The sequence below is a fragment of the Cyanistes caeruleus genome, chromosome 16 (assembly GCF_971803275.1).
Source record: "Cyanistes caeruleus chromosome 16, bCyaCae1.hap1.1, whole genome shotgun sequence".
Lineage (NCBI taxonomy): Eukaryota > Metazoa > Chordata > Aves > Passeriformes > Paridae > Cyanistes > Cyanistes caeruleus.
This window is the reverse complement of record NC_141716.1, coordinates 15,809,341-15,837,227: the sequence shown is the minus strand read 5'-3', so window position 1 is coordinate 15,837,227 and position 27,887 is coordinate 15,809,341. Positions and strand designations below refer to the sequence as shown.

Below are 27,887 nucleotides of genomic sequence, written 5' to 3'. Positions count from 1 at the left end.
TTTCCACAGGTGCCACCAACCCACTGGGAGCTCAGCTGAGTGCCAGTGCCACTGGGGGTGGGGGGGGTGGCTTTTGGCCAGAAGGAAGGAGATGCTTCTCACTTTGTGTCCTTGCAGCAGAGACAGCCCAGAGAAGGCTGCAATGCAAGGCTCAGCTTAATGCAGCAGGGTAAGAGTCCTATCAAAAACAGCAGCTAATTAGTTAAGTAATACCCAGTGTTATTAATGCTGCAGCTCTGCCATCACCCATGTATTTATAATAACAGTGTTCCCACTGTACTAGCATTAATCATAATGGATTTACTAAGAAATTAAGGGGGAAGGGATATTATCTCTCTCGGGAACAGCACTTGACAGCAGCCCTATTTACTGTGTGGATTTGGATTGGTTTAATTCTCAATGTCTCGCTCATTAATCTGCTTTTCCAACAGCCCCTCACAAACACCCCTCTGGGAGCACAACCACAGGAGGAGGGAGGCAGGACAAGCACAGCCAGCTGAGGGGGGCTCAGGCAGAGCAGCCCCAGGGAATCCTGGCACAGGGTCAGCACAACCACCAGGGCTGTCTCATGAGGTGTGAGGGCACGGTCCTCTCCTGCCTTGGTGGGCAGTGTGCACGTCTGGGCATCACCCTCTTCTCCAGCCAATCTGCTATTCTCAGCTCCATGCTTAAAAACTCCTTAGCTTTACCTGGTGAGCAAGGAATAGTCAGCATCTCTTCCCAACATTTATAACAAGAGCTCAAAGGTTTTATTGAAACTTGTTTTCCCATATGCCTTTCTCCTCATCAGGCTTCTGGCTCAGGACACTTGGACCAAGAGCAGCTTGTCCAAGCCAGGGAATGCAGTGAGACACCCACAAAGCTCAGGCCCACCAGCCTAACCAGAACCCATTGAGCTTTCACCAACAGCTCCTGTCTGATGAAAATGAAAGATTAATGTATGTCCAGAAAGTCAGATGATCTGAGTAAAATTAAATCCTGATGAAAATCAAAGCTTGGTAAAAATTAAAGCCTGAAGTCCAAAGTGATCCAGTGATTTTTACCAGGAGTACGGCTTTCCTTGGTTAGTTTATAGCTGTGAGGAAAGACAGAGCCATTTTATCACAGCTTGCATTAAACCCCTCTGATGCCTTGCCTGGGAGAGTGGAAGTGGCCTGGAAGCTGTGCACCTGTCAGCAGGAAAACAAGCTGGAGGAAAAAGGCTCCCAAATCCCAGAAAGCCCTGGAGCCTCCTGGGCTGGTGTCCCCATCAGGGGCAGCTGGCTGTCCTCAGCCAAGGAAACACTGGGATTCCACTGGATTTATTGTACCTATCCATTGCATCACACAAAGGATCTGAGGACACCTGGCTAATTTTTTCACCCCAAGTTCTTGATACACAAATAAACACACTTCCCCCTTTTCTTTGTCCATTTAATATTTTTTTCTTTCTATTTTCTGCTTGAGGAGAGGGCTGGGCTGAGATTCATGAGTGTTCAGGAGCACCCCCATGTCCAGCCCCCAGCCAGGGAGGCCGCAGTGAAGCCTCCTCAAGGTCTTCTCTCCTCCTGGCTGAGCAGCCCCAGCTCTCTCAGCCTTTCCTCAGAGCAGAGGGGCTCCAGCCTGCAGCATCTCTGGGGCCTCCACTGCCTTGCCTCCAACAGCTCCAGCTCCTTCTGTGCTCAGGACCCCAGAGCTGGGGCAGGGGTGAGCCCGGGAGGGGCTGCAGCTTCATGGGCACCAGCAGGGAATTTTGTGTTATCCCTGGAGAGGAACTAAATGCACTCTGGTGTTGAGGGATAAAATGAAAGGAATCAAGCCTGCCCTGGGCAGGGTTGCCACCAGCACCAGCATTTCCTTGTGCAGTCTGAAGGGATCTGTCAGGGGCAGATCCCAGGGCTCCCCTTGCTCCGGCCCCCAGCCCAAAGCAGCTGCAAGAGTGGCAGGGCTGAGCTGCGGGTCCGTGCCCAGCTCAGTTCGGAGCTCCCTGTGCCACCACAAGCACAGGCTCCAAAGCAAACCCTGTCCATGGGGACACAGCAGCCGTGCAACACTGGCACCCTGCAGCTGAAGCCGAGCCTGCAGCACCTTGGAGTACCGACACAGCCCAGACTGTCCCCAAGGCTTCCTGGAGCCTGAGCCCAGGCTCAGAGGCCCCAGGGCTCCCTTCTGGGGAGCTCCAGAGGAACCGAATAGAGAGAGCCTCGGAAACCTCAGCAATCCCGCCAGCAACCCACAGGCTGGAGGACACAGACGGCGCTTCCTGCCTGGGAGAAGCCTCGTGCCCATCTCCAGGCACCACAATCACAGCGATCCCCACAGCTCCAGCCCCTGCCCAGCTCCTCTGTGGGCAGCATTAAGGCTTCAGCAGAAGCACCAAAGGCCGAGGGCCTTCTGGCCATTTTCCCTTCCCCACTGCACGCCTGGGCAGCTTGCTGAGCACAAGCAACCTTTTCCCCTCTCCCCCTATGCCCTGCGCACACTGGGCACCAGAGAAAGCACCTGAGACACAGGGTATGAGAACACGTTCTATATTTCTATATATAATTCTGTATCTATATTCTATATATTTCTAATTCTATATTTCTATATTAAAGAAGAACAAAGAAGAAGGAAAAAAAAAACCATCTTAAAGAAAAATCCTGCCCGGCTCAGATGGCCCCGGCAGACAGAGAGCCTCTCAATTTAGCTCTCCTCAGAGCTCCAGCAGCACAGCCAGCCACGGGCCCACAGACAAGGGCGGTTCTTGCGTGCCCTGCGGAATCCATCTTGCCACTTCTGCAAGATGGACCCTGGAGCTGCCCGGAGGACAAAGGCTGTTTCCAGAGCCAGCATTCTGATGGCAGGGCTGATGTCCTGTGCCTTGTCATCAAGGGCTGCAAGAGAGAGGAACAGAGCCATGGTCAGATCTGCATCTGCAGGGACCCGAGGAGAGCCCCGTGCAAGGGCCAACCCAGGTGGCTCTGGCCATGGCTAGGAGGGAGCAGGGACCAAAGGGATCAGCCCAAAGCCACTGGACACTATTGGCACTCGTGCCCCTGAAATCTCTGTGTGTGCCCTGGCCACACCAGGCCTGGTCCGCACAGGGAGCAGAGCCCTGGGCAGCTGGGGCAGGGATTGCAGCTCTCCTTGGCAGCCGGGGCTGGCAGCCCGCTGCCCTCACTCACCCTGACAGATGCTCTGGAGCTCTCGTTTGTTCCCCCGGAGGTGCTGCCCGGCCATCCCTGGGAACACAGAGCCTGTCAGGGTCCCAGCAGCACAGCTCCCTGCCAGCGGCGCTGCCAGCCCTGGGGCCACACGGCCTCCTGCCCCGGCAGGGCTCAGCCCCGGCCCTTGCCGCATCCTTACTCAGCCCAAGGGCCCGGCTGCCAGAGGCCGGCAGCAGCAGCCCCGAGGGCAGCCGGGGCTCCAGGGCCGGGGCAGCAGCCGGGGCTGGGGCCGAGCTGTGGCGGGGCAGGGAGGGAGCCCAGCCCGGTTCGTGGCTCACCAATGAACCTGATGGCCGCCGCTCGCAGGGACTCCTGCGGGCTGTCCAGGTAGAGCAGGGCCCGGTGCAGGTGCTCAGCCGCTCGGCTCCTGTCCTGTGCCAGCTGCAGAGAGCGGCGGGAGGGAAGGGTTGGTGCGGGCTCTGCCCCTCGGCCGGGCACTGCTGCCTGCGGCCAGCCCCGGCCTCCCGTGCCCGCCCAGCCCTGAGGCACCGGGCAGCAGCCGCTGGCGCCGGGCTCTGGAGGGGGCAGAGGGCCGGCTGCTGCCCGGGGAGCCGCGGTGCTGGCCTGCCCGACAGAGCAGCTGTGCCGGGGCTCCATGGGCACACGGCTCGGGGCCACAGGGCGCTGGAGTAGAGCCCGCGGGGCCCAGGGAAGGGAGCAGCGTGTGGGGCACAGGCTGGCGGCCCTGGGTGCGGCACTGGGCAGGGCACAGCTGCCAGCCGCACACACTGAGCTTCTCCAGCCTGGGGCTGGGGCTTCCAGCCCGCCCTTACCAGGCCCTCGCCGAACCTCCAGGTCTGATCCACCCGCAGCATCTGCTGGAGATCCTTCCTCTTCAGGAATCGGGCGGAACAGAGCAGCGTTTCCCGGGAGGCCTGGAGAGCAGCAGAGACCCAGAGATGGCACCACAGCCCAGGGCACAGGACCCACGTCCCTGGGCCAAGACCAGGAGGGAGCTGCAGCCTGCAAGGCAGCAGAGCAGGAGGCAGCCGAGCGCCCTGCCAGGGAGCCACAGCAGCTGCCGAGTCCTCACATCAACCACGCGCTGGTTCTCATCATGGCAGTGCAAGGAGAGTGGGAGCAGGCTCTGCTGCACGTGGGACTTCAAGGCCTTTTTTCCCTCCTTTGGTACTAAATCCATCATCTCTTGGAAGATGAACATGGAGCACAGCTGCACCTGGCTATCGTCCTGTACGAAAGGAAGAAATAAAGACCTCAGCATCAGCTGCTTCAGGCCCACCTGGGCACAGGCCTGCAAATGCCCAGGGCACAGTGCCCAGGCAGCAGCCATGGCTGGAGACACAGAGCCTTACATTGTCAAAGAGCGGCAGGAGCGCCTCAGCCAGCTGCAGGCCGAGGGGGATGGTTATCGGGCCACCATTGTACAGGAACAAACGGCTGAGGAGAGCGATGCTCATCCCAAGCACATGGCTGTCATTTTCCCCCAGGAGCTCCACGAGCCTTTCATGCAGGCCCCACATTCTTCTGGCCTGTGTGGAACACAAGTGTGTGAAATGCCACCCTGCTGCCACAGGGCCCAGAGGCCAAAGGCCTGTGCCAAAGGCCTGGGGCAGGAGGCAAGAGGCAGGAGGCAGGAGAGCTGGCAGCAGCTGCCTCAGTGCCCAAAGGCCAGCCAAGCGCAAGCCACTGCCTTCCCCAGCCCCACGCCAGCAGCCGCTGCCCCCTTCTCACCATGGAGGAATTCTTGCCGAGCACCACAAGGCCTCTGAGTGCCAAGCGACGCCTCTCCCTGCACTCGCTCTGCAGTTTGCTTGATGCGATCTCCAGGACGCTGTCACGGTATTCACTCGAGTCCAGGCACTCCAACATCTGAAGGGCACAGGCCGGTGATGGGGCAGCAGCGCACAGGGCTGGGCCCAGGCAGCAGCACAGGGCGTGGGCATCGTCCCGGGCGGCTGCGGCACCGAGAGGGCAGAGAGCTGGGAGACAGCTCAGCGAGACAGCGCTGCCCTTCAGGCTCACCTCCACAAGGAACGCCATGGCGGCCAAATCCCCGTGTGCCGTGTCTTTGCTGAGCAGCCCGAGCAGGTAGAATGCAATCGCAGAACACAAGGGTAGGGACACGTGACGCATTGCTCTGACGGGAGGAAAAAGGAACCAAGACCCTGAGCCAGCGGGACAAACCTCTCCATGGACTGACTCCCAGGCGGAGCTTGGCCCTTCTCCACCACCCTGCAAGGGGACCTGGGGTCCTTTGGGGGCCAAGCTGCCCTTGGGCACCCTCCTCTCCCAGGCTTGTGCAGTGTCCTTGGCCATCCCTTGGTGACAAGGCCCTCTGGCCCCTGACCACGGGGACTGTGTGGGGCACCCCAGGCACGGGGCACAAACGCTGTTTGGGGGCAGCTCACCTGGCCAGCACACCCACAGCACAGTGGTGCGTGCCAGCACACAGCAGCGTGTCCCAGCCACACTCGTCTTCCACTGCTGCCACCACATCCTCATAGTGCAGTCGGCAGAGCAGGGCCTTCAGGGTCTGCACTGCAAACCTGTGTGCACGGCAAAGCCCAGGTGATGCTGGGAGCACGGGCTGCTGCCCTGGGGACATGGCAGGGACAGGAGGACTGGCATGGAGCACCTGTTGGGGCTGATGGCAAGGCCGTGTTGCTGCTGGCATCTCTTCCAGAAAGTATCGACCTTCTCTGGCAGATCCAATGTGCTGAACAGCACTTGCAAGAGCAGATGCACCAAGAGACGGGGGAAATACACTGTCACTGCATGTGGGACACAGGGCAGCTGGAGCATCTTCCATATCACCACAGTTGCCTGTGAAGGACAGAGCAGCCCGAGTCAGCGCTCAGTGCCCAGGTGTCCATGTGGCAGGGCCCGAGCATGGCAGGGAGAGGCCAGTGGAGATGTAGGGACAGCAGCCGGCCTGGTGGTCCTGGAGCTGCTCCTAGGCCAGGTTGGAGCCCAGTGCCTGAGGCAGGGAGATGCCATGGGAGGAGGGAGGATGGAGACCTGAGGGAGAGGTGACCTTGGGGTGAGCAAAGGTCAGCTGCAGAAACTCACAGCCAGGGCAAGGACAGCCGTGTGGTCCCCGTCGGAGGTGCACATGCTGAGCTCTGGCCAGGTGCCCAGCACATCCAGAAGTATCAGCATGGCTGGCTCTGCAGCCCTGCACGAGCACATGATGCTCTTCCACATGGTGGTAGCAGCTCTGTGGGGACAGAGTTCTGTGTCAGGGGGGTCTGGGACACATCACCATGGCCTGGGCAGCAGCAGGGAGCTGAGCTGGCTGCCAGCCCTGCCTCTGCCCACTGTCCCTCTGTGGCAGCCCAGCCCTGTGGGGACTGGCCCCTGAGGGCAGCAGGCTCGGGGGCTGCTGTGCCAGGGCTGACAAAGGGAGGAGCCACAGGGCCCCGGAATCCTCTGTTTGTCAGACACCTGGGCCAGGTGTGCAGGGGGATGCCCTGAGCCCTCTGGGCACGTGGGCCCTGTACCTGTCACACCATGGGGCCACACGCAGGAGAGCCATCACCACGTCAGCAGGCTGTGCCTCTGTCATATCCAGAAGGGGCCTGTACAGATTGTACTCAGGAAACTCATTAGCCTTGAGCCACTGGTAGATGAACCTCACCATGGGGAGCACCTGGAGAAGGCACAGGGAAACTTGGAAAGCTGCCAGCAGGAGTAATGTGCCCAGCTTCCCAGAGAAGTGCTTCCCTTCCCACCGCACTGCCACGGCCTCAAAGGCTCGCAGTGAGCAGCTGGCGTGGCCAAGCAATTCCTGGGAGGATCGAAGCCAGGCCACAGGCTGCTTACTTGCTTTGGACTGGAAGGACCCTCCTCCACAAGCATGTCCAGCAGGGCAGCACTGGCCTTGGTTTTGAAGATGGGAGAGTATGCTCTGACCACAGTGCCCATGGCACTGGTCTCTTCCTCCCGAATTCTCTTCATGAATTTGCAAATCATCTGCAGCAGAAGGGCAAGAAATGAGGGACATTGTATGGATGCTCCAAGCGTGGTGCTGGGCTGAGCAGGGACAGCAGGCCCAGCCCAGGGGGGGATGGCTGCAGGTACCTGTGCTGTTGTGCGGAAGAGGCCACGGCTGCGTTCCTGCTCTCGAGTGCGCTCCATGGCTGCTCCTGGCAAAGAGCGAGCGCAGCTTGAGCTGAGGGGCTGCGGTAGAGGCCGGAGAACACAGCCCAGCCCTGCACTCCCCAGGCAGGGACAGCCCCGGGATGCCCCAGGGCACAGAGTACAGCTCCAGGGTGTCTGCCCCAGCCCCACTTCTGTCCTGTCCATGGACGTGTCCCCAGGGGATGGGATGGGATGGGATGGGATGGGATGGGATGGGATGGGATGGGATGGGATGGGATGGGATGGGATGGGACGAGGCCAAGCTGGCTGCAGGCCCAGGTCTGCCGCTCACCCTCCTGAGGTGGCTGAAATTGCTCCAGCTCTCCAGGCTGCTGTGCTGGGGCAGTCCCAGGGCCTTCTTTCTCCTCCTTCACCCAGGTCAGCTTGGGGACACTTGGAGGCCTCTGCTCAACATCACTGCCTGGATTCATGGCTACTCGCAGCAGAGGTGGCTCAGAAAAGGTCTTAGTTGGCAAGTCCTGCAGCTGTGCCTGGAAGGCACCTGCAGGAGTGAAGTCTTGGCAAGGCTGCAGGACAGCCAGTCCTGCACTTGGGTCTCAGGGGCTCGTGCCACAAGGACAGGAGACTCGTCGTCAAGGACCGCGGTGAGGAAATGCCACGGTCTGGGCTCGAGCACACCTGAGAAGTGTGGTGCTTCACCTCACCAGAAGTGAAGCCTCGGGAAGGCTGCAGGTCACCGAGTGCTGTGGTCTGGCCTCGAGGTGACCCGCAGGAGTAACGCCTCAGAAAGGCTCTGGGTCAGCAAGGAATGAGTGCGCCGTGCGGGGGCTCCTCACAGCACCACTCTGTCCCGTCCTGCCCTGTCACGTGCACCAGGCACTGTGGTGTGGCTGTGTCACCGCCAACACTAATGTCACCCCATGTCACAAAGGGCCCTTGGACACCCTGTCCCGTTCCATTCCACGGTTACCATGCTGCACCGTGTCACCAAGGGCCGTTGCACACGCTGCCCCCTGCCCTGGGGCTCCACCCAGCCCGGCCAAAGTGGCCCAGCTTGGAAGCAATGCCTTGGCCCAAGTGTCTCAGACAGCCCAACAGGATCTTTAGGAACAGCTCAAACCTGTGGCTGCAGCAGGAAGGGTGGCAGAAGGTTTCCTGCCTGCTTTGCATTGCTGCAGGGGCTGCTCCTGTCAGAGCCCCCTCTCTGCTGGTGACAGCTTTGCTCTTGGGGACACCGCTCTGCAGCAGCCCAGGAACACGAGCGGTGCCCAGTGCCGGGAGCGCCACCAGTGGTTCCCCCCTGTGCACGGGGACCCCAGCCCCAGGGTGGCTGTGCCAGCACCCCCAGGGACCTCCAGCCTCAGGAACCCAGGGCAAGGGGAAACCACAGCTGTGCAAATGCTGCCTGTGCCCAAAGCAAATGCAAAGACAGACAGCCTGTGACAAACAAGGACAATTTATTTACACAACAGCACCACCACCACCAATGAACTACAGAATGTATTTATGTTATAAGAATCTTCATAGCAACAATCTATAAAATGTATTTACAATGAAAGGACCTCTATAGCAATTGCAATAAAGAACCTAACTACAGCCTATAGAACATATATACTGAAGGGACTGTGTCCACCATCTCTGTTATTCCTGCAAGAGAAGGAGGCATCTTGGCCACTCCAGCCCAGCCCTGAGGGCTGTTCCTGTGCACGCTCTGGTGCCGTTTCTGCTCTGTCCAGAGCCGCTTCAGCAGCAGCGACTCAGCAGCGCTGCTCGAGGAGACATCACCACCCTCCCCATGGAGGCAGAAGCTGTGCAGACACAGAGCTCTGTGTCAGGGGAGCCTCGGTCTCAGCACCGTGGCCTGGGCAGGCGCGGGGGCCCGGGCTGGCCGCCAGCCCTGCCTCTGCCCGCTGCCCTGGCAGCACCCAGTGGCTGTGCCCTGCCAGGGCCTCCTTGCCCTCCTTGTCCCGAGACAGCCCAGCCTGGGCACCTCGGGGCTGCTGAGGCCCAGCCTGGAGGGCTTCTGCTGCAGGCATGGCAGTCTCTCAGGGGAAGCACCAGAGCAGCGGGTGACAGGAACAAGGCAACTGCCTGGGGGCTGCTCGTGGCCTCTGACACCCAATTTCCTCAGGGCTTCCACCACCCTGGCCCCTCTGCTCTCCCCCAGCCCGGCCAACCTGCCCGGCAGCGGCGCAGCCCCGATGGAGCTCCAGAGGAGCCGGATTGAGAGAGCCTCAGAGCCCTCAGCAATCCCGCCAGCAACCCACGGGCTGCAGGACACAGACGGTGCTTCCTGGCTGGGAGAAGCCTCATGCCCATCTCCAGGCACCACAATCACAGCGATCCCCACAGCTCCAGCCCCTGCCCAGCTCCTCTGTGGGCAGCGTTAAGGCTTCAGCAGAACCACCCAAGGCCGAGGGCCTTCTGGCCATTTTCCCTTCCCCACTGCACGCCTGGGCAGCTTGCTGAGCACAAGCACCCTTTTCCCCTCTCCCCCTATGCCCTGCGCACTGGGCACCAGAGAAAGCACCTGAGACACTGGGTATGAGAACACATTCTATATTTCTATATATAATTCTATATTTCTATATATAATTCTATATCTATATTCTATATATTTCTATTTCTATATATCTATATTAAAAAGAACAAAGAAGAAGGAATAAAAAAAATATCCTAAAGAAAAATCCTGCCCGGCTCAGATGGCCCCGGCAGACAGAGAGCCTCTCAATTCAGCTCTCCTCAGAGCTCCAGCAGCACAGCCAGCCACGGGCCCACAGACAAGGGCGGTTCTTGCGTGCCCTGCGGAATCCATCTTGCCACTTCTGCAAGATGGAGCCTTGAGCTGCCCGGAGGACAAAGGCTGTTTCCAGAGCCAGCATTCTGATGGCAGGGCTGATGTCCTGTGCCTTGTCATCAAGGGCTGCAAGAGAGAGGAACAGAGCCATGGTCAGATCTGGATCTGCGGGGACCTGAGGAGAGCACCGTGCAAGGGCCAACCCAGGTGGCTCTGGCCATGGCCAGGAGGGAGCAGGGACCAAAGGGATCAGCCCAAAGCCACTGGACACTATTGGCACTCGTGCCCCTGAAATCTGTGTGCCCTGGCCACACCAGGCCTGGTCCGCACAGGGAGCAGAGCCCTGGGCAGCTGGGGCAGGGATTGCAGCTCTCCTTGGCAGCCGGGGCTGGCAGCCCGCTGCCCTCACTCACCCTGACAGATGCTCTGGAGCTCTCGTTTGTTCCCCCGGAGGTGCTGCCCGGCCATCCCTGGGAACACAGAGCCTGTCAGGATCCCAGCAGCACAGCTCCCTGCCAGCGGCGCTGCCAGCCCTGGGGCCACACGGCCTCCTGCCCCGGCAGGGCTCAGCCCCGGCCCTTGCCGCATCCTGACTCAGCCCAAGGGCCCGGCTGCCAGAGGCCGGCAGCAGCAGCCCCGAGGGCAGCCGGGGCTCCAGGGCCGGGGCAGCAGCCGGGGCTGGGGCCGAGCTGCGGCGGGGCAGGGAGGGAGCCCAGCCCGGTTCGTGGCTCACCAATGAACCTGATGGCCGCCGCTCGCAGGGACTCCTGCGGGCTGTCCAGGTAGAGCAGGGCCCGGTGCAGGTGCTCAGCCGCTCGGCTCCTGTCCTGTGCCAGCTGCAGAGAGCGGCGGGAGGGAAGGGTTGGTGCGGGCTCTGCCCCTCGGCCGGGCACTGCTGCCTGCGGCCAGCCCCGGCCTCCCGTGCCCGCCCAGCCCTGAGGCACCGGGCAGCAGCCGCTGGCGCCGGGCTCTGGAGGGGGCAGAGGGCCGGCTGCTGCCCGGGGAGCCGCGGTGCTGGCCTGCCCGACAGAGCAGCTGTGCCGGGGCTCCATGGGCACACGGCTCGGGGCCACAGGGGGCTGGAGTAGAGCCCGCGGGGCCCAGGGAAGGGAGCAGCGTGTGGGGCACAGGCTGGCGGCCCTGGGTGCGGCACTGGGCAGGGCACAGCTGCCAGCCGCACACACTGAGCTTCTCCAGCCTGGGGCTGGGGCTTCCAGCCCGCCCTTACCAGGCCCTCGCCGAACCTCCAGGTCTGATCCACCCGCAGCATCTGCTGGAGATCCTTCCTCTTCAGGAATCGGGCGGAACAGAGCAGCGTTTCCCGGGAGGCCTGGAGAGCAGCAGAGACCCAGAGATGGCACCACAGCCCAGGGCACAGGACCCACGTCCCTGGGCCAAGACCAGGAGGGAGCTGCAGCCTGCAAGGCAGCAGAGCAGGAGGCAGCCGAGCGCCCTGCCAGGGAGCCACAGCAGCTGCCGAGTCCTCACATCAACCACGCGCTGGTTCTCATCATGGCAGTGCAAGGAGAGTGGGAGCAGGCTCTGCTGCACGTGGGACTTCAAGGCCTTTTTTCCCTCCTTTGGTAGAAAATCCATCATCTCTCGAAAGATGAACATGGAGCACAGCTGCACCTGGCTATCGTCCTGTACGAAAGGAAGAAATAAAGACCTCAGCATCAGCTGCTTCAGGCCCACCTGGGCACAGGCCTGCAAATGCCCAGGGCACAGTGCCCAGGCAGCAGCCATGGCTGGAGACACAGAGCCTTACATTGTCAAAGAGCGGCAGGAGCGCCTCAGCCAGCTGCAGGCCGAGGGGGATGGTTATCGGGCCACCATTGTACAGGAACAAACGGCTGAGGAGAGCGATGCTCATCCCAAGCACATGGCTGTCATTTTCCCCCAGGAGCTCCACGAGCCTTTCATGCAGGCCCCACATTCTTTTGGCCTGTGTGGAACACAAGTGTGTGAAATGCCACCCTGCTGCCACAGGGCCCAGAGGCCAAAGGCCTGTGCCAAAGGCCTGGGGCAGGAGGCAAGAGGCAGGAGGCAGGAGAGCTGGCAGCAGCTGCCTCAGTGCCCAAAGGCCAGCCAAGCGCAAGCCACTGCCTTCCCCAGCCCCACGCCAGCAGCCGCTGCCCCCTTCTCACCATGGAGGAATTCTTGCCGAGCACCACAAGGCCTCTGAGTGCCAAGCGACGCCTCTCCCTGCACTCGCTCTGCAGTTTGCTTGATGCGATCTCCAGGACGCTGTCACGGTATTCACTCGAGTCCAGGCACTCCAACATCTGAAGGGCACAGGCCGGTGATGGGGCAGCAGCGCACAGGGCTGGGCCCAGGCAGCAGCACAGGGCGTGGGCATCGTCCCGGGCGGCTGCGGCACCGAGAGGGCAGAGAGCTGGGAGACAGCTCAGCGAGACAGCGCTGCCCTTCAGGCTCACCTCCACAAGGAACGCCATGGCGGCCAAATCCCCGTGTGCCGTGTCTTTGCTGAGCAGCCCGAGCAGGTAGAATGCAATCGCAGAACACAAGGGTAGGGACACGTGACGCATTGCTCTGACGGGAGGAAAAAGGAACCAAGACCCTGAGCCAGCGGGACAAACCTCTCCATGGACTGACTCCCAGGCGGAGCTTGGCCCTTCTCCACCACCCTGCAAGGGGACCTGGGGTCCTTTGGGGGCCAAGCTGCCCTTGGGCACCCTCCTCTCCCAGGCTTGTGCAGTGTCCTTGGCCATCCCTTGGTGACAAGGCCCTCTGGCCCCTGACCACGGGGACTGTGTGGGGCACCCCAGGCACGGGGCACAAACGCTGTTTGGGGGCAGCTCACCTGGCCAGCACACCCACAGCACAGTGGTGCGTGCCAGCACACAGCAGCGTGTCCCAGCCACACTCGTCTTCCACTGCTGCCACCACATCCTCATAGTGCAGTCGGCAGAGCAGGGCCTTCAGGGTCTGCACTGCAAACCTGTGTGCACAGCAAAGCCCAGGTGATGCTGGGAGCACGGGCTGCTGCCCTGGGGACATGGCAGGGACAGGAGGACTGGCATGGAGCACCTGTTGGGGCTGATGGCAAGGCCGTGTTGCTGCTGGCATCTCTTCCAGAAAGTATCGACCTTCTCTGGCAGATCCAATGTGCTGAACAGCACTTGCAAGAGCAGATGCACCAAGAGACGGGGGAAATACACTGTCACTGCATGTGGGACACAGGGCAGCTGGAGCATCTTCCATATCACCACAGTTGCCTGTGAAGGACAGAGCAGCCCGAGTCAGCGCTCAGTGCCCAGGTGTCCATGTGGCAGGGCCCGAGCATGGCAGGGAGAGGCCAGTGGAGATGTAGGGACAGCAGCCGGCCTGGTGGTCCTGGAGCTGCTCCTAGGCCAGGTTGGAGCCCAGTGCCTGAGGCAGGGAGATGCCATGGGAGGAGGGAGGATGGAGACCTGAGGGAGAGGTGACCTTGGGGTGAGCAAAGGTCAGCTGCAGAAACTCACAGCCAGGGCAAGGACAGCCGTGTGGTCCCCGTCGGAGGTGCACATGCTGAGCTCTGGCCAGGTGCCCAGCACATCCAGAAGTATCAGCATGGCTGGCTCTGCAGCCCTGCACGAGCACATGATGCTCTTCCACATGGTGGTAGCAGCTCTGTGGGGACAGAGTTCTGTGTCAGGGGGGTCTGGGACACATCACCATGGCCTGGGCAGCAGCAGGGAGCTGAGCTGGCTGCCAGCCCTGCCTCTGCCCACTGTCCCTCTGTGGCAGCCCAGCCCTGTGGGGACTGGCCCCTGAGGGCAGCAGGCTCGGGGGCTGCTGTGCCAGGGCTGACAAAGGGAGGAGCCACAGGGCCCCGGAATCCTCTGTTTGTCAGACACCTGGGCCAGGTGTGCAGGGGGATGCCCTGAGCCCTCTGGGCACGTGGGCCCTGTACCTGTCACACCATGGGGCCACACGCAGGAGAGCCATCACCACGTCAGCAGGCTGTGCCTCTGTCATATCCAGAAGGGGCCTGTACAGATTGTACTCAGGAAACTCATTAGCCTTGAGCCACTGGTAGATGAACCTCACCATGGGGAGCACCTGGAGAAGGCACAGGGAAACTTGGAAAGCTGCCAGCAGGAGTAATGTGCCCAGCTTCCCAGAGAAGTGCTTCCCTTCCCACCGCACTGCCACGGCCTCAAAGGCTCGCAGTGAGCAGCTGGCGTGGCCAAGCAATTCCTGGGAGGATCGAAGCCAGGCCACAGGCTGCTTACTTGCTTTGGACTGGAAGGACCCTCCTCCACAAGCATGTCCAGCAGGGCAGCACTGGCCTTGGTTTTGAAGATGGGAGAGTATGCTCTGACCACAGTGCCCATGGCACTGGTCTCTTCCTCCCGAATTCTCTTCATGAATTTGCAAATCATCTGCAGCAGAAGGGCAAGAAATGAGGGACATTGTATGGATGCTCCAAGCGTGGTGCTGGGCTGAGCAGGGACAGCAGGCCCAGCCCAGGGGGGGATGGCTGCAGGTACCTGCGCTGTTGTGCGGAAGAGGCCACGGCTGCGTTCCTGCTCTCGAGTGCGCTCCATGGCTGCTCCTGGCAAAGAGCGAGCGCAGCTTGAGCTGAGGGGCTGCGGGAGAGGCCGGAGAACACAGCCCAGCCCTGCACTCCCCAGGCAGGGACAGCCCCGGGATGCCCCAGGGCACAGAGTACAGCTCCAGGGTGTCTGCCCCAGCCCCACTTCTGTCCTGTCCATGGACGTGTCCCCAGGGGATGGGATGGGATGGGATGGGATGGGATGGGATGGGATGGGATGGGATGGGATGGGATGGGATGGGATGGGACGAGGCCAAGCTGGCTGCAGGCCCAGGTCTGCCGCTCACCCTCCTGAGGTGGCTGAAATTGCTCCAGCTCTCCAGGCTGCTGTGCTGGGGCAGTCCCAGGGCCTTCTTTCTCCTCCTTCACCCAGGTCAGCTTGGGGACACTTGGAGGTCTCTGCTCAACATCACTGCCTGGATTCATGGCTACTCGCAGCAGAGGTGGCTCAGAAAAGGTCTTAGTTGGCAAGTCCTGCAGCTGTGCCTGGAAGGCACCTGCAGGAGTGAAGTCTTGGCAAGGCTGCAGGACAGCCAGTCCTGCACTTGGGTCTCAGGGGCTCGTGCCACAAGGACAGGAGACTCGTCGTCAAGGACCGCGGTGAGGAAATGCCACGGTCTGGGCTCGAGCACACCTGAGAAGTGTGGTGCTTCACCTCACCAGAAGTGAAGCCTCGGGAAGGCTGCAGGTCACCGAGTGCTGTGGTCTGGCCTCGAGGTGACCTGCAGGAGGAACGCCTCAGAAAGGCTCTGGGTCAGCAAGGAATGAGTGCGCCGTGCGGGGGCTCCTCACAGCACCACTCTGTCCCGTCCTGCCCTGTCACGTGCACCAGGCACTGTGGTGTGGCTGTGTCACCGCCAACACTAATGTCACCCCATGTCACAAAGGGCCCTTGGACACCCTGTCCCGTTCCATTCCACGGTTACCATGCTGCACCGTGTCACCAAGGGCCGTTGCACACGCTGCCCCCTGCCCTGGGGCTCCACCCAGCCCGGCCAAAGTGGCCCAGCTTGGAAGCAATGCCTTGGCCCAAGTGTCTCAGACAGCCCAACAGGATCTTTAGGAACAGCTCAAACCTGTGGCTGCAGCAGGAAGGGTGGCAGAAGGTTTCCTGCCTGCTTTGCATTGCTGCAGGGGCTGCTCCTGTCAGAGCCCCCTCTCTGCTGGTGACAGCTTTGCTCTTGGGGACACCGCTCTGCAGCAGCCCAGGAACACGAGCGGTGCCCAGTGCCGGGAGCGCCACCAGTGGTTCCCCCCTGTGCACGGGGACCCCAGCCCCAGGGTGGCTGTGCCAGCACCCCCAGGGACCTCCAGCCTCAGGAACCCAGGGCAAGGGGAAACCACAGCTGTGCAAATGCTGCCTGTGCCCAAAGCAAATGCAAAGACAGACAGCCTGTGACAAACAAGGACAATTTATTTACACAACAGCACCACCACCACCAATGAACTACAGAATGTATTTATGTTATAAGAATCTTCATAGCAACAATCTATAAAATGTATTTACAATGAAAGGACCTCTATAGCAATTGCAATAAAGAACCTAACTACAGCCTATAGAACATATATACTGAAGGGACTGTGTCCACCATCTCTGTTATTCCTGCAAGAGAAGGAGGCATCTTGGCCACTCCAGCCCAGCCCTGAGGGCTGTTCCTGTGCACGCTCTGGTGCCGTTTCTGCTCTGTCCAGAGCCGCTTCAGCAGCAGCGACTCAGCAGCGCTGCTCGAGGAGACATCACCACCCTCCCCATGGAGGCAGAAGCTGTGCAGACACAGAGCTCTGTGTCAGGGGAGCCTCGGTCTCAGCACCGTGGCCTGGGCAGGCGCGGGGGCCCGGGCTGGCCGCCAGCCCTGCCTCTGCCCGCTGCCCTGGCAGCACCCAGTGGCTGTGCCCTGCCAGGGCCTCCTTGCCCTCCTTGTCCCGAGACAGCCCAGCCTGGGCACCTCGGGGCTGCTGAGGCCCAGCCTCGAGGGCTTCTGCTGCAGGCATGGCAGTCTCTCAGGGGAAGCACCAGAGCAGCGGGTGACAGGAACAAGGCAACTGCCTGGGGGCTGCTCGTGGCCTCTGACACCCAATTTCCTCAGGGCTTCCACCACCCTGGCCCCTCTGCTCTCCCCCAGCCCGGCCAACCTGCCCGGCAGCGGCGCAGCCCCGATGGAGCTCCAGAGGAGCCGGATTGAGAGAGCCTCAGAGCCCTCAGCAATCCCGCCAGCAACCCACGGGCTGCAGGACACAGACGGTGCTTCCTGGCTGGGAGAAGCCTCATGCCCATCTCCAGGCACCACAATCACAGCGATCCCCACAGCTCCAGCCCCTGCCCAGCTCCTCTGTGGGCAGCGTTAAGGCTTCAGCAGAACCACCCAAGGCCGAGGACCTTCTGGCCATTTTCCCTTCCCCACTGCACGCCTGGGCAGCTTGCTGAGCACAAGCACCCTTTTCCCCTCTCCCCTTATGCCCTGCGCACTGGGCACCAGAGAAAGCACCTGAGACACTGGGTATGAGAACACATTCTATATTTCTATATATAATTCTATATTTCTATATATAATTCTATATCTATATTCTATATATTTCTATTTCTATATATCTATATTAAAAAGAACAAAGAAGAAGGAATAAAAAAAATATCCTAAAGAAAAATCCTGCCCGGCTCAGATGGCCCCGGCAGACAGAGAGCCTCTCAATTCAGCTCTCCTCAGAGCTCCAGCAGCACAGCCAGCCACGGGCCCACAGACAAGGGCGGTTCTTGCGTGCCCTGCGGAATCCATCTTGCCACTTCTGCAAGATGGAGCCTTGAGCTGCCCGGAGGACAAAGGCTGTTTCCAGAGCCAGCATTCTGATGGCAGGGCTGATGTCCTGTGCCTTGTCATCAAGGGCTGCAAGAGAGAGGAACAGAGCCATGGTCAGATCTGGATCTGCGGGGACCTGAGGAGAGCACCGTGCAAGGGCCAACCCAGGTGGCTCTGGCCATGGCCAGGAGGGAGCAGGGACCAAAGGGATCAGCCCAAAGCCACTGGACACTATTGGCACTCGTGCCCCTGAAATCTGTGTGCCCTGGCCACACCAGGCCTGGTCCGCACAGGGAGCAGAGCCCTGGGCAGCTGGGGCAGGGATTGCAGCTCTCCTTGGCAGCCGGGGCTGGCAGCCCGCTGCCCTCACTCACCCTGACAGATGCTCTGGAGCTCTCGTTTGTTCCCCCGGAGGTGCTGCCCGGCCATCCCTGGGAACACAGAGCCTGTCAGGATCCCAGCAGCACAGCTCCCTGCCAGCGGCGCTGCCAGCCCTGGGGCCACACGGCCTCCTGCCCCGGCAGGGCTCAGCCCCGGCCCTTGCCGCATCCTGACTCAGCCCAAGGGCCCGGCTGCCAGAGGCCGGCAGCAGCAGCCCCGAGGGCAGCCGGGGCTCCAGGGCCGGGGCAGCAGCCGGGGCTGGGGCCGAGCTGCGGCGGGGCAGGGAGGGAGCCCAGCCCGGTTCATGGCTCACCAATGAACCTGATGGCCGCCGCTCGCAGGGACTCCTGCGGGCTGTCCAGGTAGAGCAGGGCCCGGTGCAGGTGCTCAGCCGCTCGGCTCCTGTCCTGTGCCAGCTGCAGAGAGCGGCGGGAGGGAAGGGTTGGTGCGGGCTCTGCCCCTCGGCCGGGCACTGCTGCCTGCGGCCAGCCCCGGCCTCCCGTGCCCGCCCAGCCCTGAGGCACCGGGCAGCAGCCGCTGGCGCCGGGCTCTGGAGGGGGCAGAGGGCCGGCTGCTGCCCGGGGAGCCGCGGTGCTGGCCTGCCCGACAGAGCAGCTGTGCCGGGGCTCCATGGGCACACGGCTCGGGGCCACAGGGGGCTGGAGTAGAGCCCGCGGGGCCCAGGGAAGGGAGCAGCGTGTGGGGCACAGGCTGGCGGCCCTGGGTGCGGCACTGGGCAGGGCACAGCTGCCAGCCGCACACACTGAGCTTCTCCAGCCTGGGGCTGGGGCTTCCAGCCCGCCCTTACCAGGCCCTCGCCGAACCTCCAGGTCTGATCCACCCGCAGCATCTGCTGGAGATCCTTCCTCTTCAGGAATCGGGCGGAACAGAGCAGCGTTTCCCGGGAGGCCTGGAGAGCAGCAGAGACCCAGAGATGGCACCACAGCCCAGGGCACAGGACCCACGTCCCTGGGCCAAGACCAGGAGGGAGCTGCAGCCTGCAAGGCAGCAGAGCAGGAGGCAGCCGAGCGCCCTGCCAGGGAGCCACAGCAGCTGCCGAGTCCTCACATCAACCACGCGCTGGTTCTCATCATGGCAGTGCAAGGAGAGTGGGAGCAGGCTCTGCTGCACGTGGGACTTCAAGGCCTTTTTTCCCTCCTTTGGTAGAAAATCCATCATCTCTCAAAAGATGAACATGGAGCACAGCTGCACCTGGCTATCGTCCTGTACGAAAGGAAGAAATAAAGACCTCAGCATCAGCTGCTTCAGGCCCACCTGGGCACAGGCCTGCAAATGCCCAGGGCACAGTGCCCAGGCAGCAGCCATGGCTGGAGACACAGAGCCTTACATTGTCAAAGAGCGGCAGGAGCGCCTCAGCCAGCTGCAGGCCGAGGGGGATGGTTATCGGGCCACCATTGTACAGGAACAAACGGCTGAGGAGAGCGATGCTCATCCCAAGCACATGGCTGTCATTTTCCCCCAGGAGCTCCACGAGCCTTTCATGCAGGCCCCACATTCTTTTGGCCTGTGTGGAACACAAGTGTGTGAAATGCCACCCTGCTGCCACAGGGCCCAGAGGCCAAAGGCCTGTGCCAAAGGCCTGGGGCAGGAGGCAAGAGGCAGGAGGCAGGAGAGCTGGCAGCAGCTGCCTCAGTGCCCAAAGGCCAGCCAAGCGCAAGCCACTGCCTTCCCCAGCCCCACGCCAGCAGCCGCTGCCCCCTTCTCACCATGGAGGAATTCTTGCCGAGCACCACAAGGCCTCTGAGTGCCAAGCGACGCCTCTCCCTGCACTCGCTCTGCAGTTTGCTTGATGCGATCTCCAGGACGCTGTCACGGTATTCACTCGAGTCCAGGCACTCCAACATCTGAAGGGCACAGGCCGGTGATGGGGCAGCAGCGCACAGGGCTGGGCCCAGGCAGCAGCACAGGGCGTGGGCATCGTCCCGGGCGGCTGCGGCACCGAGAGGGCAGAGAGCTGGGAGACAGCTCAGCGAGACAGCGCTGCCCTTCAGGCTCACCTCCACAAGGAACGCCATGGCGGCCAAATCCCCGTGTGCCGTGTCTTTGCTGAGCAGCCCGAGCAGGTAGAATGCAATCGCAGAACACAAGGGTAGGGACACGTGACGCATTGCTCTGACGGGAGGAAAAAGGAACCAAGACCCTGAGCCAGCGGGACAAACCTCTCCATGGACTGACTCCCAGGCGGAGCTTGGCCCTTCTCCACCACCCTGCAAGGGGACCTGGGGTCCTTTGGGGGCCAAGCTGCCCTTGGGCACCCTCCTCTCCCAGGCTTGTGCAGTGTCCTTGGCCATCCCTTGGTGACAAGGCCCTCTGGCCCCTGACCACGGGGACTGTGTGGGGCACCCCAGGCACGGGGCACAAACGCTGTTTGGGGGCAGCTCACCTGGCCAGCACACCCACAGCACAGTGGTGCGTGCCAGCACACAGCAGCGTGTCCCAGCCACACTCGTCTTCCACTGCTGCCACCACATCCTCATAGTGCAGTCGGCAGAGCAGGGCCTTCAGGGTCTGCACTGCAAACCTGTGTGCACAGCAAAGCCCAGGTGATGCTGGGAGCACGGGCTGCTGCCCTGGGGACATGGCAGGGACAGGAGGACTGGCATGGAGCACCTGTTGGGGCTGATGGCAAGGCCGTGTTGCTGCTGGCATCTCTTCCAGAAAGTATCGACCTTCTCTGGCAGATCCAATGTGCTGAACAGCACTTGCAAGAGCAGATGCACCAAGAGACGGGGGAAATACACTGTCACTGCATGTGGGACACAGGGCAGCTGGAGCATCTTCCATATCACCACAGTTGCCTGTGAAGGACAGAGCAGCCCGAGTCAGCGCTCAGTGCCCAGGTGTCCATGTGGCAGGGCCCGAGCATGGCAGGGAGAGGCCAGTGGAGATGTAGGGACAGCAGCCGGCCTGGTGGTCCTGGAGCTGCTCCTAGGCCAGGTTGGAGCCCAGTGCCTGAGGCAGGGAGATGCCATGGGAGGAGGGAGGATGGAGACCTGAGGGAGAGGTGACCTTGGGGTGAGCAAAGGTCAGCTGCAGAAACTCACAGCCAGGGCAAGGACAGCCGTGTGGTCCCCGTCGGAGGTGCACATGCTGAGCTCTGGCCAGGTGCCCAGCACATCCAGAAGTATCAGCATGGCTGGCTCTGCAGCCCTGCACGAGCACATGATGCTCTTCCACATGGTGGTAGCAGCTCTGTGGGGACAGAGTTCTGTGTCAGGGGGGTCTGGGACACATCACCATGGCCTGGGCAGCAGCAGGGAGCTGAGCTGGCTGCCAGCCCTGCCTCTGCCCACTGTCCCTCTGTGGCAGCCCAGCCCTGTGGGGACTGGCCCCTGAGGGCAGCAGGCTCGGGGGCTGCTGTGCCAGGGCTGACAAAGGGAGGAGCCACAGGGCCCCGGAATCCTCTGTTTGTCAGACACCTGGGCCAGGTGTGCAGGGGGATGCCCTGAGCCCTCTGGGCACGTGGGCCCTGTACCTGTCACACCATGGGGCCACACGCAGGAGAGCCATCACCACGTCAGCAGGCTGTGCCTCTGTCATATCCAGAAGGGGCCTGTACAGATTGTACTCAGGAAACTCATTAGCCTTGAGCCACTGGTAGATGAACCTCACCATGGGGAGCACCTGGAGAAGGCACAGGGAAACTTGGAAAGCTGCCAGCAGGAGTAATGTGCCCAGCTTCCCAGAGAAGTGCTTCCCTTCCCACCGCACTGCCACGGCCTCAAAGGCTCGCAGTGAGCAGCTGGCGTGGCCAAGCAATTCCTGGGAGGATCGAAGCCAGGCCACAGGCTGCTTACTTGCTTTGGACTGGAAGGACCCTCCTCCACAAGCATGTCCAGCAGGGCAGCACTGGCCTTGGTTTTGAAGATGGGAGAGTATGCTCTGACCACAGTGCCCATGGCACTGGTCTCTTCCTCCCGAATTCTCTTCATGAATTTGCAAATCATCTGCAGCAGAAGGGCAAGAAATGAGGGACATTGTATGGATGCTCCAAGCGTGGTGCTGGGCTGAGCAGGGACAGCAGGCCCAGCCCAGGGGGGGATGGCTGCAGGTACCTGCGCTGTTGTGCGGAAGAGGCCACGGCTGCGTTCCTGCTCTCGAGTGCGCTCCATGGCTGCTCCTGGCAAAGAGCGAGCGCAGCTTGAGCTGAGGGGCTGCGGGAGAGGCCGGAGAACACAGCCCAGCCCTGCACTCCCCAGGCAGGGACAGCCCCGGGATGCCCCAGGGCACAGAGTACAGCTCCAGGGTGTCTGCCCCAGCCCCACTTCTGTCCTGTCCATGGACGTGTCCCCAGGGGATGGGATGGGATGGGATGGGATGGGATGGGATGGGATGGGATGGGATGGGATGGGATGGGATGGGATGGGATGGGATGGGATGGGACGAGGCCAAGCTGGCTGCAGGCCCAGGTCTGCCGCTCACCCTCCTGAGGTGGCTGAAATTGCTCCAGCTCTCCAGGCTGCTGTGCTGGGGCAGTCCCAGGGCCTTCTTTCTCCTCCTTCACCCAGGTCAGCTTGGGGACACTTGGAGGCCTCTGCTCAACATCACTGCCTGGATTCATGGCTACTCGCAGCAGAGGTGGCTCAGAAAAGGTCTTAGTTGGCAAGTCCTGCAGCTGTGCCTGGAAGGCACCTGCAGGAGTGAAGTCTTGGCAAGGCTGCAGGACAGCCAGTCCTGCACTTGGGTCTCAGGGGCTCGTGCCACCACAAGGACAGGAGACTCGTCGTCAAGGACCGCGGTGAGGAAATGCCACGGTCTGGGCTCGAGCACACCTGAGAAGTGTGGTGCTTCACCTCACCAGAAGTGAAGCCTCGGGAAGGCTGCAGGTCACCGAGTGCTGTGGTCTGGCCTCGAGGTGACCCGCAGGAGTAACGCCTCAGAAAGGCTCTGGGTCAGCAAGGAATGAGTGCGCCGTGCGGGGGCTCCTCACAGCACCACTCTGTCCCGTCCTGCCCTGTCACGTGCACCAGGCACTGTGGTGTGGCTGTGTCACCGCCAACACTAATGTCACCCCATGTCACAAAGGGCCCTTGGACACCCTGTCCCGTTCCATTCCACGGTTACCATGCTGCACCGTGTCACCAAGGGCCGTTGCACACGCTGCCCCCTGCCCTGGGGCTCCACCCAGCCCGGCCAAAGTGGCCCAGCTTGGAAGCAATGCCTTGGCCCAAGTGTCTCAGACAGCCCAACAGGATCTTTAGGAACAGCTCAAACCTGTGGCTGCAGCAGGAAGGGTGGCAGAAGGTTTCCTGCCTGCTTTGCATTGCTGCAGGGGCTGCTCCTGTCAGAGCCCCCTCTCTGCTGGTGACAGCTTTGCTCTTGGGGACACCGCTCTGCAGCAGCCCAGGAACACGAGCGGTGCCCAGTGCCGGGAGCGCCACCAGTGGTTCCCCCCTGTGCACGGGGACCCCAGCCCCAGGGTGGCTGTGCCAGCACCCCCAGGGACCTCCAGCCTCAGGAACCCAGGGCAAGGGGAAACCACAGCTGTGCAAATGCTGCCTGTGCCCAAAGCAAATGCAAAGACAGACAGCCTGTGACAAACAAGGACAATTTATTTACACAACAGCACCACCACCACCAATGAACTACAGAATGTATTTATGTTATAAGAATCTTCATAGCAACAATCTATAAAATGTATTTACAATGAAAGGACCTCTATAGCAATTGCAATAAAGAACCTAACTACAGCCTATAGAACATATATACTGAAGGGACTGTGTCCACCATCTCTGTTATTCCTGCAAGAGAAGGAGGCATCTTGGCCACTCCAGCCCAGCCCTGAGGGCTGTTCCTGTGCACGCTCTGGTGCCGTTTCTGCTCTGTCCAGAGCCGCTTCAGCAGCAGCGACTCAGCAGCGCTGCTCGAGGAGACATCACCACCCTCCCCATGGAGGCAGAAGCTGTGCAGACACAGAGCTCTGTGTCAGGGGAGCCTCGGTCTCAGCACCGTGGCCTGGGCAGGCGCGGGGGCCCGGGCTGGCCGCCAGCCCTGCCTCTGCCCGCTGCCCTGGCAGCACCCAGTGGCTGTGCCCTGCCAGGGCCTCCTTGCCCTCCTTGTCCCGAGACAGCCCAGCCTGGGCACCTCGGGGCTGCTGAGGCCCAGCCTCGAGGGCTTCTGCTGCAGGCATGGCAGTCTCTCAGGGGAAGCACCAGAGCAGCGGGTGACAGGAACAAGGCAACTGCCTGGGGGCTGCTCGTGGCCTCTGACACCCAATTTCCTCAGGGCTTCCACCACCCTGGCCCCTCTGCTCTCCCCCAGCCCGGCCAACCTGCCCGGCAGCGGCGCAGCCCCGATGGAGCTCCAGAGGAGCCGGATTGAGAGAGCCTCAGAGCCCTCAGCAATCCCGCCAGCAACCCACGGGCTGCAGGACACAGACGGTGCTTCCTGGCTGGGAGAAGCCTCATGCCCATCTCCAGGCACCACAATCACAGCGATCCCCACAGCTCCAGCCCCTGCCCAGCTCCTCTGTGGGCAGCGTTAAGGCTTCAGCAGAACCACCCAAGGCCGAGGGCCTTCTTGCCATTTTCCCTTCCCCACTGCACGCCTGGGCAGCTTGCTGAGCACAAGCACCCTTTTCCCCTCTCCCCCTATGCCCTGCGCACTGGGCACCAGAGAAAGCACCTGAGACACTGGGTATGAGAACACATTCTATATTTCTATATATAATTCTATATTTCTATATATAATTCTATATCTATATTCAATATATTTCTATTTCTATATATCTATATTAAAAAGAACAAAGAAGAAGGAATAAAAAAAATATCCTAAAGAAAAATCCTGCCCGGCTCAGATGGCCCCGGCAGACAGAGAGCCTCTCAATTCAGCTCTCCTCAGAGCTCCAGCAGCACAGCCAGCCACGGGCCCACAGACAAGGGCGGTTCTTGCGTGCCCTGCGGAATCCATCTTGCCACTTCTGCAAGATGGAGCCTTGAGCTGCCCGGAGGACAAAGGCTGTTTCCAGAGCCAGCATTCTGATGGCAGGGCTGATGTCCTGTGCCTTGTCATCAAGGGCTGCAAGAGATAGGAACAGAGCCATGGTCAGATCTGGATCTGCGGGGACCTGAGGAGAGCACCGTGCAAGGGCCAACCCAGGTGGCTCTGGCCATGGCCAGGAGGGAGCAGGGACCAAAGGGATCAGCCCAAAGCCACTGGACACTATTGGCACTCGTGCCCCTGAAATCTGTGTGCCCTGGCCACACCAGGCCTGGTCCGCACAGGGAGCAGAGCCCTGGGCAGCTGGGGCAGGGATTGCAGCTCTCCTTGGCAGCCGGGGCTGGCAGCCCGCTGCCCTCACTCACCCTGACAGATGCTCTGGAGCTCTCGTTTGTTCCCCCGGAGGTGCTGCCCGGCCATCCCTGGGAACACAGAGCCTGTCAGGATCCCAGCAGCACAGCTCCCTGCCAGCGGCGCTGCCAGCCCTGGGGCCACACGGCCTCCTGCCCCGGCAGGGCTCAGCCCCGGCCCTTGCCGCATCCTGACTCAGCCCAAGGGCCCGGCTGCCAGAGGCTGGCAGCAGCAGCCCCGAGGGCAGCCGGGGCTCCAGGGCCGGGGCAGCAGCCGGGGCTGGGGCCGAGCTGCGGCGGGGCAGGGAGGGAGCCCAGCCCGGTTCGTGGCTCACCAATGAACCTGATGGCCGCCGCTCGCAGGGACTCCTGCGGGCTGTCCAGGTAGAGCAGGGCCCGGTGCAGGTGCTCAGCCGCTCGGCTCCTGTCCTGTGCCAGCTGCAGAGAGCGGCGGGAGGGAAGGGTTGGTGCGGGCTCTGCCCCTCGGCCGGGCACTGCTGCCTGCGGCCAGCCCCGGCCTCCCGTGCCCGCCCAGCCCTGAGGCACCGGGCAGCAGCCGCTGGCGCCGGGCTCTGGAGGGGGCAGAGGGCCGGCTGCTGCCCGGGGAGCCGCGGTGCTGGCCTGCCCGACAGAGCAGCTGTGCCGGGGCTCCATGGGCACACGGCTCGGGGCCACAGGGGGCTGGAGTAGAGCCCGCGGGGCCCAGGGAAGGGAGCAGCGTGTGGGGCACAGGCTGGCGGCCCTGGGTGCGGCACTGGGCAGGGCACAGCTGCCAGCCGCACACACTGAGCTTCTCCAGCCTGGGGCTGGGGCTTCCAGCCCGCCCTTACCAGGCCCTCGCCGAACCTCCAGGTCTGATCCACCCGCAGCATCTGCTGGAGATCCTTCCTCTTCAGGAATCGGGCGGAACAGAGCAGCGTTTCCCGGGAGGCCTGGAGAGCAGCAGAGACCCAGAGATGGCACCACAGCCCAGGGCACAGGACCCACGTCCCTGGGCCAAGACCAGGAGGGAGCTGCAGCCTGCAAGGCAGCAGAGCAGGAGGCAGCCGAGTGCCCTGCCAGGGAGCCACAGCAGCTGCCGAGTCCTCACATCAACCACGCGCTGGTTCTCATCATGGCAGTGCAAGGAGAGTGGGAGCAGGCTCTGCTGCACGTGGGACTTCAAGGCCTTTTTTCCCTCCTTTGGTAGAAAATCCATCATCTCTCGAAAGATGAACATGGAGCACAGCTGCACCTGGCTATCGTCCTGTACGAAAGGAAGAAATAAAGACCTCAGCATCAGCTGCTTCAGGCCCACCTGGGCACAGGCCTGCAAATGCCCAGGGCACAGTGCCCAGGCAGCAGCCATGGCTGGAGACACAGAGCCTTACATTGTCAAAGAGCGGCAGGAGCGCCTCAGCCAGCTGCAGGCCGAGGGGGATGGTTATCGGGCCACCATTGTACAGGAACAAACGGCTGAGGAGAGCGATGCTCATCCCAAGCACATGGCTGTCATTTTCCCCCAGGAGCTCCACGAGCCTTTCATGCAGGCCCCACATTCTTTTGGCCTGTGTGGAACACAAGTGTGTGAAATGCCACCCTGCTGCCACAGGGCCCAGAGGCCAAAGGCCTGTACCAAAGGCCTGGGGCAGGAGGCAAGAGGCAGGAGGCAGGAGAGCTGGCAGCAGCTGCCTCAGTGCCCAAAGGCCAGCCAAGCGCAAGCCACTGCCTTCCCCAGCCCCACGCCAGCAGCCGCTGCCCCCTTCTCACCATGGAGGAATTCTTGCCGAGCACCACAAGGCCTCTGAGTGCCAAGCGACGCCTCTCCCTGCACTCGCTCTGCAGTTTGCTTGATGCGATCTCCAGGACGCTGTCACGGTATTCACTCGAGTCCAGGCACTCCAACATCTGAAGGGCACAGGCCGGTGATGGGGCAGCAGCGCACAGGGCTGGGCCCAGGCAGCAGCACAGGGCGTGGGCATCGTCCCGGGCGGCTGCGGCACCGAGAGGGCAGAGAGCTGGGAGACAGCTCAGCGAGACAGCGCTGCCCTTCAGGCTCACCTCCACAAGGAACGCCATGGCGGCCAAATCCCCGTGTGCCGTGTCTTTGCTGAGCAGCCCGAGCAGGTAGAATGCAATCGCAGAACACAAGGGTAGGGACACGTGACGCATTGCTCTGACGGGAGGAAAAAGGAACCAAGACCCTGAGCCAGCGGGACAAACCTCTCCATGGACTGACTCCCAGGAGGAGCTTGGCCCTTCTCCACCACCCTGCAAGGGGACCTGGGGTCCTTTGGGGGCCAAGCTGCCCTTGGGCACCCTCCTCTCCCAGGCTTGTGCAGTGTCCTTGGCCATCCCTTGGTGACAAGGCCCTCTGGCCCCTGACCACGGGGACTGTGTGGGGCACCCCAGGCACGGGGCACAAACGCTGTTTGGGGGCAGCTCACCTGGCCAGCACACCCACAGCACAGTGGTGCGTGCCAGCACACAGCAGCGTGTCCCAGCCACACTCGTCTTCCACTGCTGCCACCACATCCTCATAGTGCAGTCGGCAGAGCAGGGCCTTCAGGGTCTGCACTGCAAACCTGTGTGCACAGCAAAGCCCAGGTGATGCTGGGAGCACGGGCTGCTGCCCTGGGGACATGGCAGGGACAGGAGGACTGGCATGGAGCACCTGTTGGGGCTGATGGCAAGGCCGTGTTGTTGCTGGCATCTCTTCCAGAAAGTATCGACCTTCTCTGGCAGATCCAATGTGCTGAACAGCACTTGCAAGAGCAGATGCACCAAGAGACGGGGGAAATACACTGTCACTGCATG

General features: G+C 61.6%; 2 protein-coding genes across 2 annotated transcripts; both read right to left on the bottom strand.

Annotated features, from left to right (window-relative positions):
- Positions 1 to 2,494: 2,494 nt before the first annotated feature.
- Positions 2,495 to 8,165, bottom strand: LOC147650296 (maestro heat-like repeat-containing protein family member 7). Its single transcript, XM_086852771.1, has 15 exons — positions 7,582 to 8,165; positions 7,230 to 7,294; positions 6,972 to 7,121; positions 6,650 to 6,798; positions 6,219 to 6,366; positions 5,785 to 5,972; positions 5,558 to 5,695; positions 5,172 to 5,286; positions 4,881 to 5,018; positions 4,502 to 4,678; positions 4,222 to 4,377; positions 3,962 to 4,063; positions 3,467 to 3,569; positions 3,147 to 3,203; positions 2,495 to 2,855 (listed from the first exon to the last, which is right to left on the bottom strand). The coding sequence occupies exons 1-15, from the start codon at positions 7,718 to 7,720 to the stop codon at positions 2,665 to 2,667; spliced, it is 2,016 nt and encodes a 671-aa protein (XP_086708897.1). The 5' UTR covers positions 7,721 to 8,165; the 3' UTR covers positions 2,495 to 2,664.
- Positions 8,166 to 8,841: 676 nt separating this feature from the next.
- Positions 8,842 to 15,470, bottom strand: LOC147650295 (maestro heat-like repeat-containing protein family member 7). The gene is made up of 14 exons (XM_086853423.1): positions 14,896 to 15,470; positions 14,544 to 14,608; positions 14,286 to 14,435; positions 13,964 to 14,112; positions 13,533 to 13,680; positions 13,099 to 13,286; positions 12,872 to 13,009; positions 12,486 to 12,600; positions 12,195 to 12,332; positions 11,816 to 11,992; positions 11,536 to 11,691; positions 11,276 to 11,377; positions 10,781 to 10,883; positions 8,842 to 8,897 (listed from the first exon to the last, which is right to left on the bottom strand). The coding sequence occupies exons 1-14, from the start codon at positions 15,032 to 15,034 to the stop codon at positions 8,842 to 8,844; spliced, it is 1,824 nt and encodes a 607-aa protein (XP_086709549.1). The 5' UTR covers positions 15,035 to 15,470.
- Between the last annotated feature and the right edge of the window lie 12,417 nt (positions 15,471 to 27,887).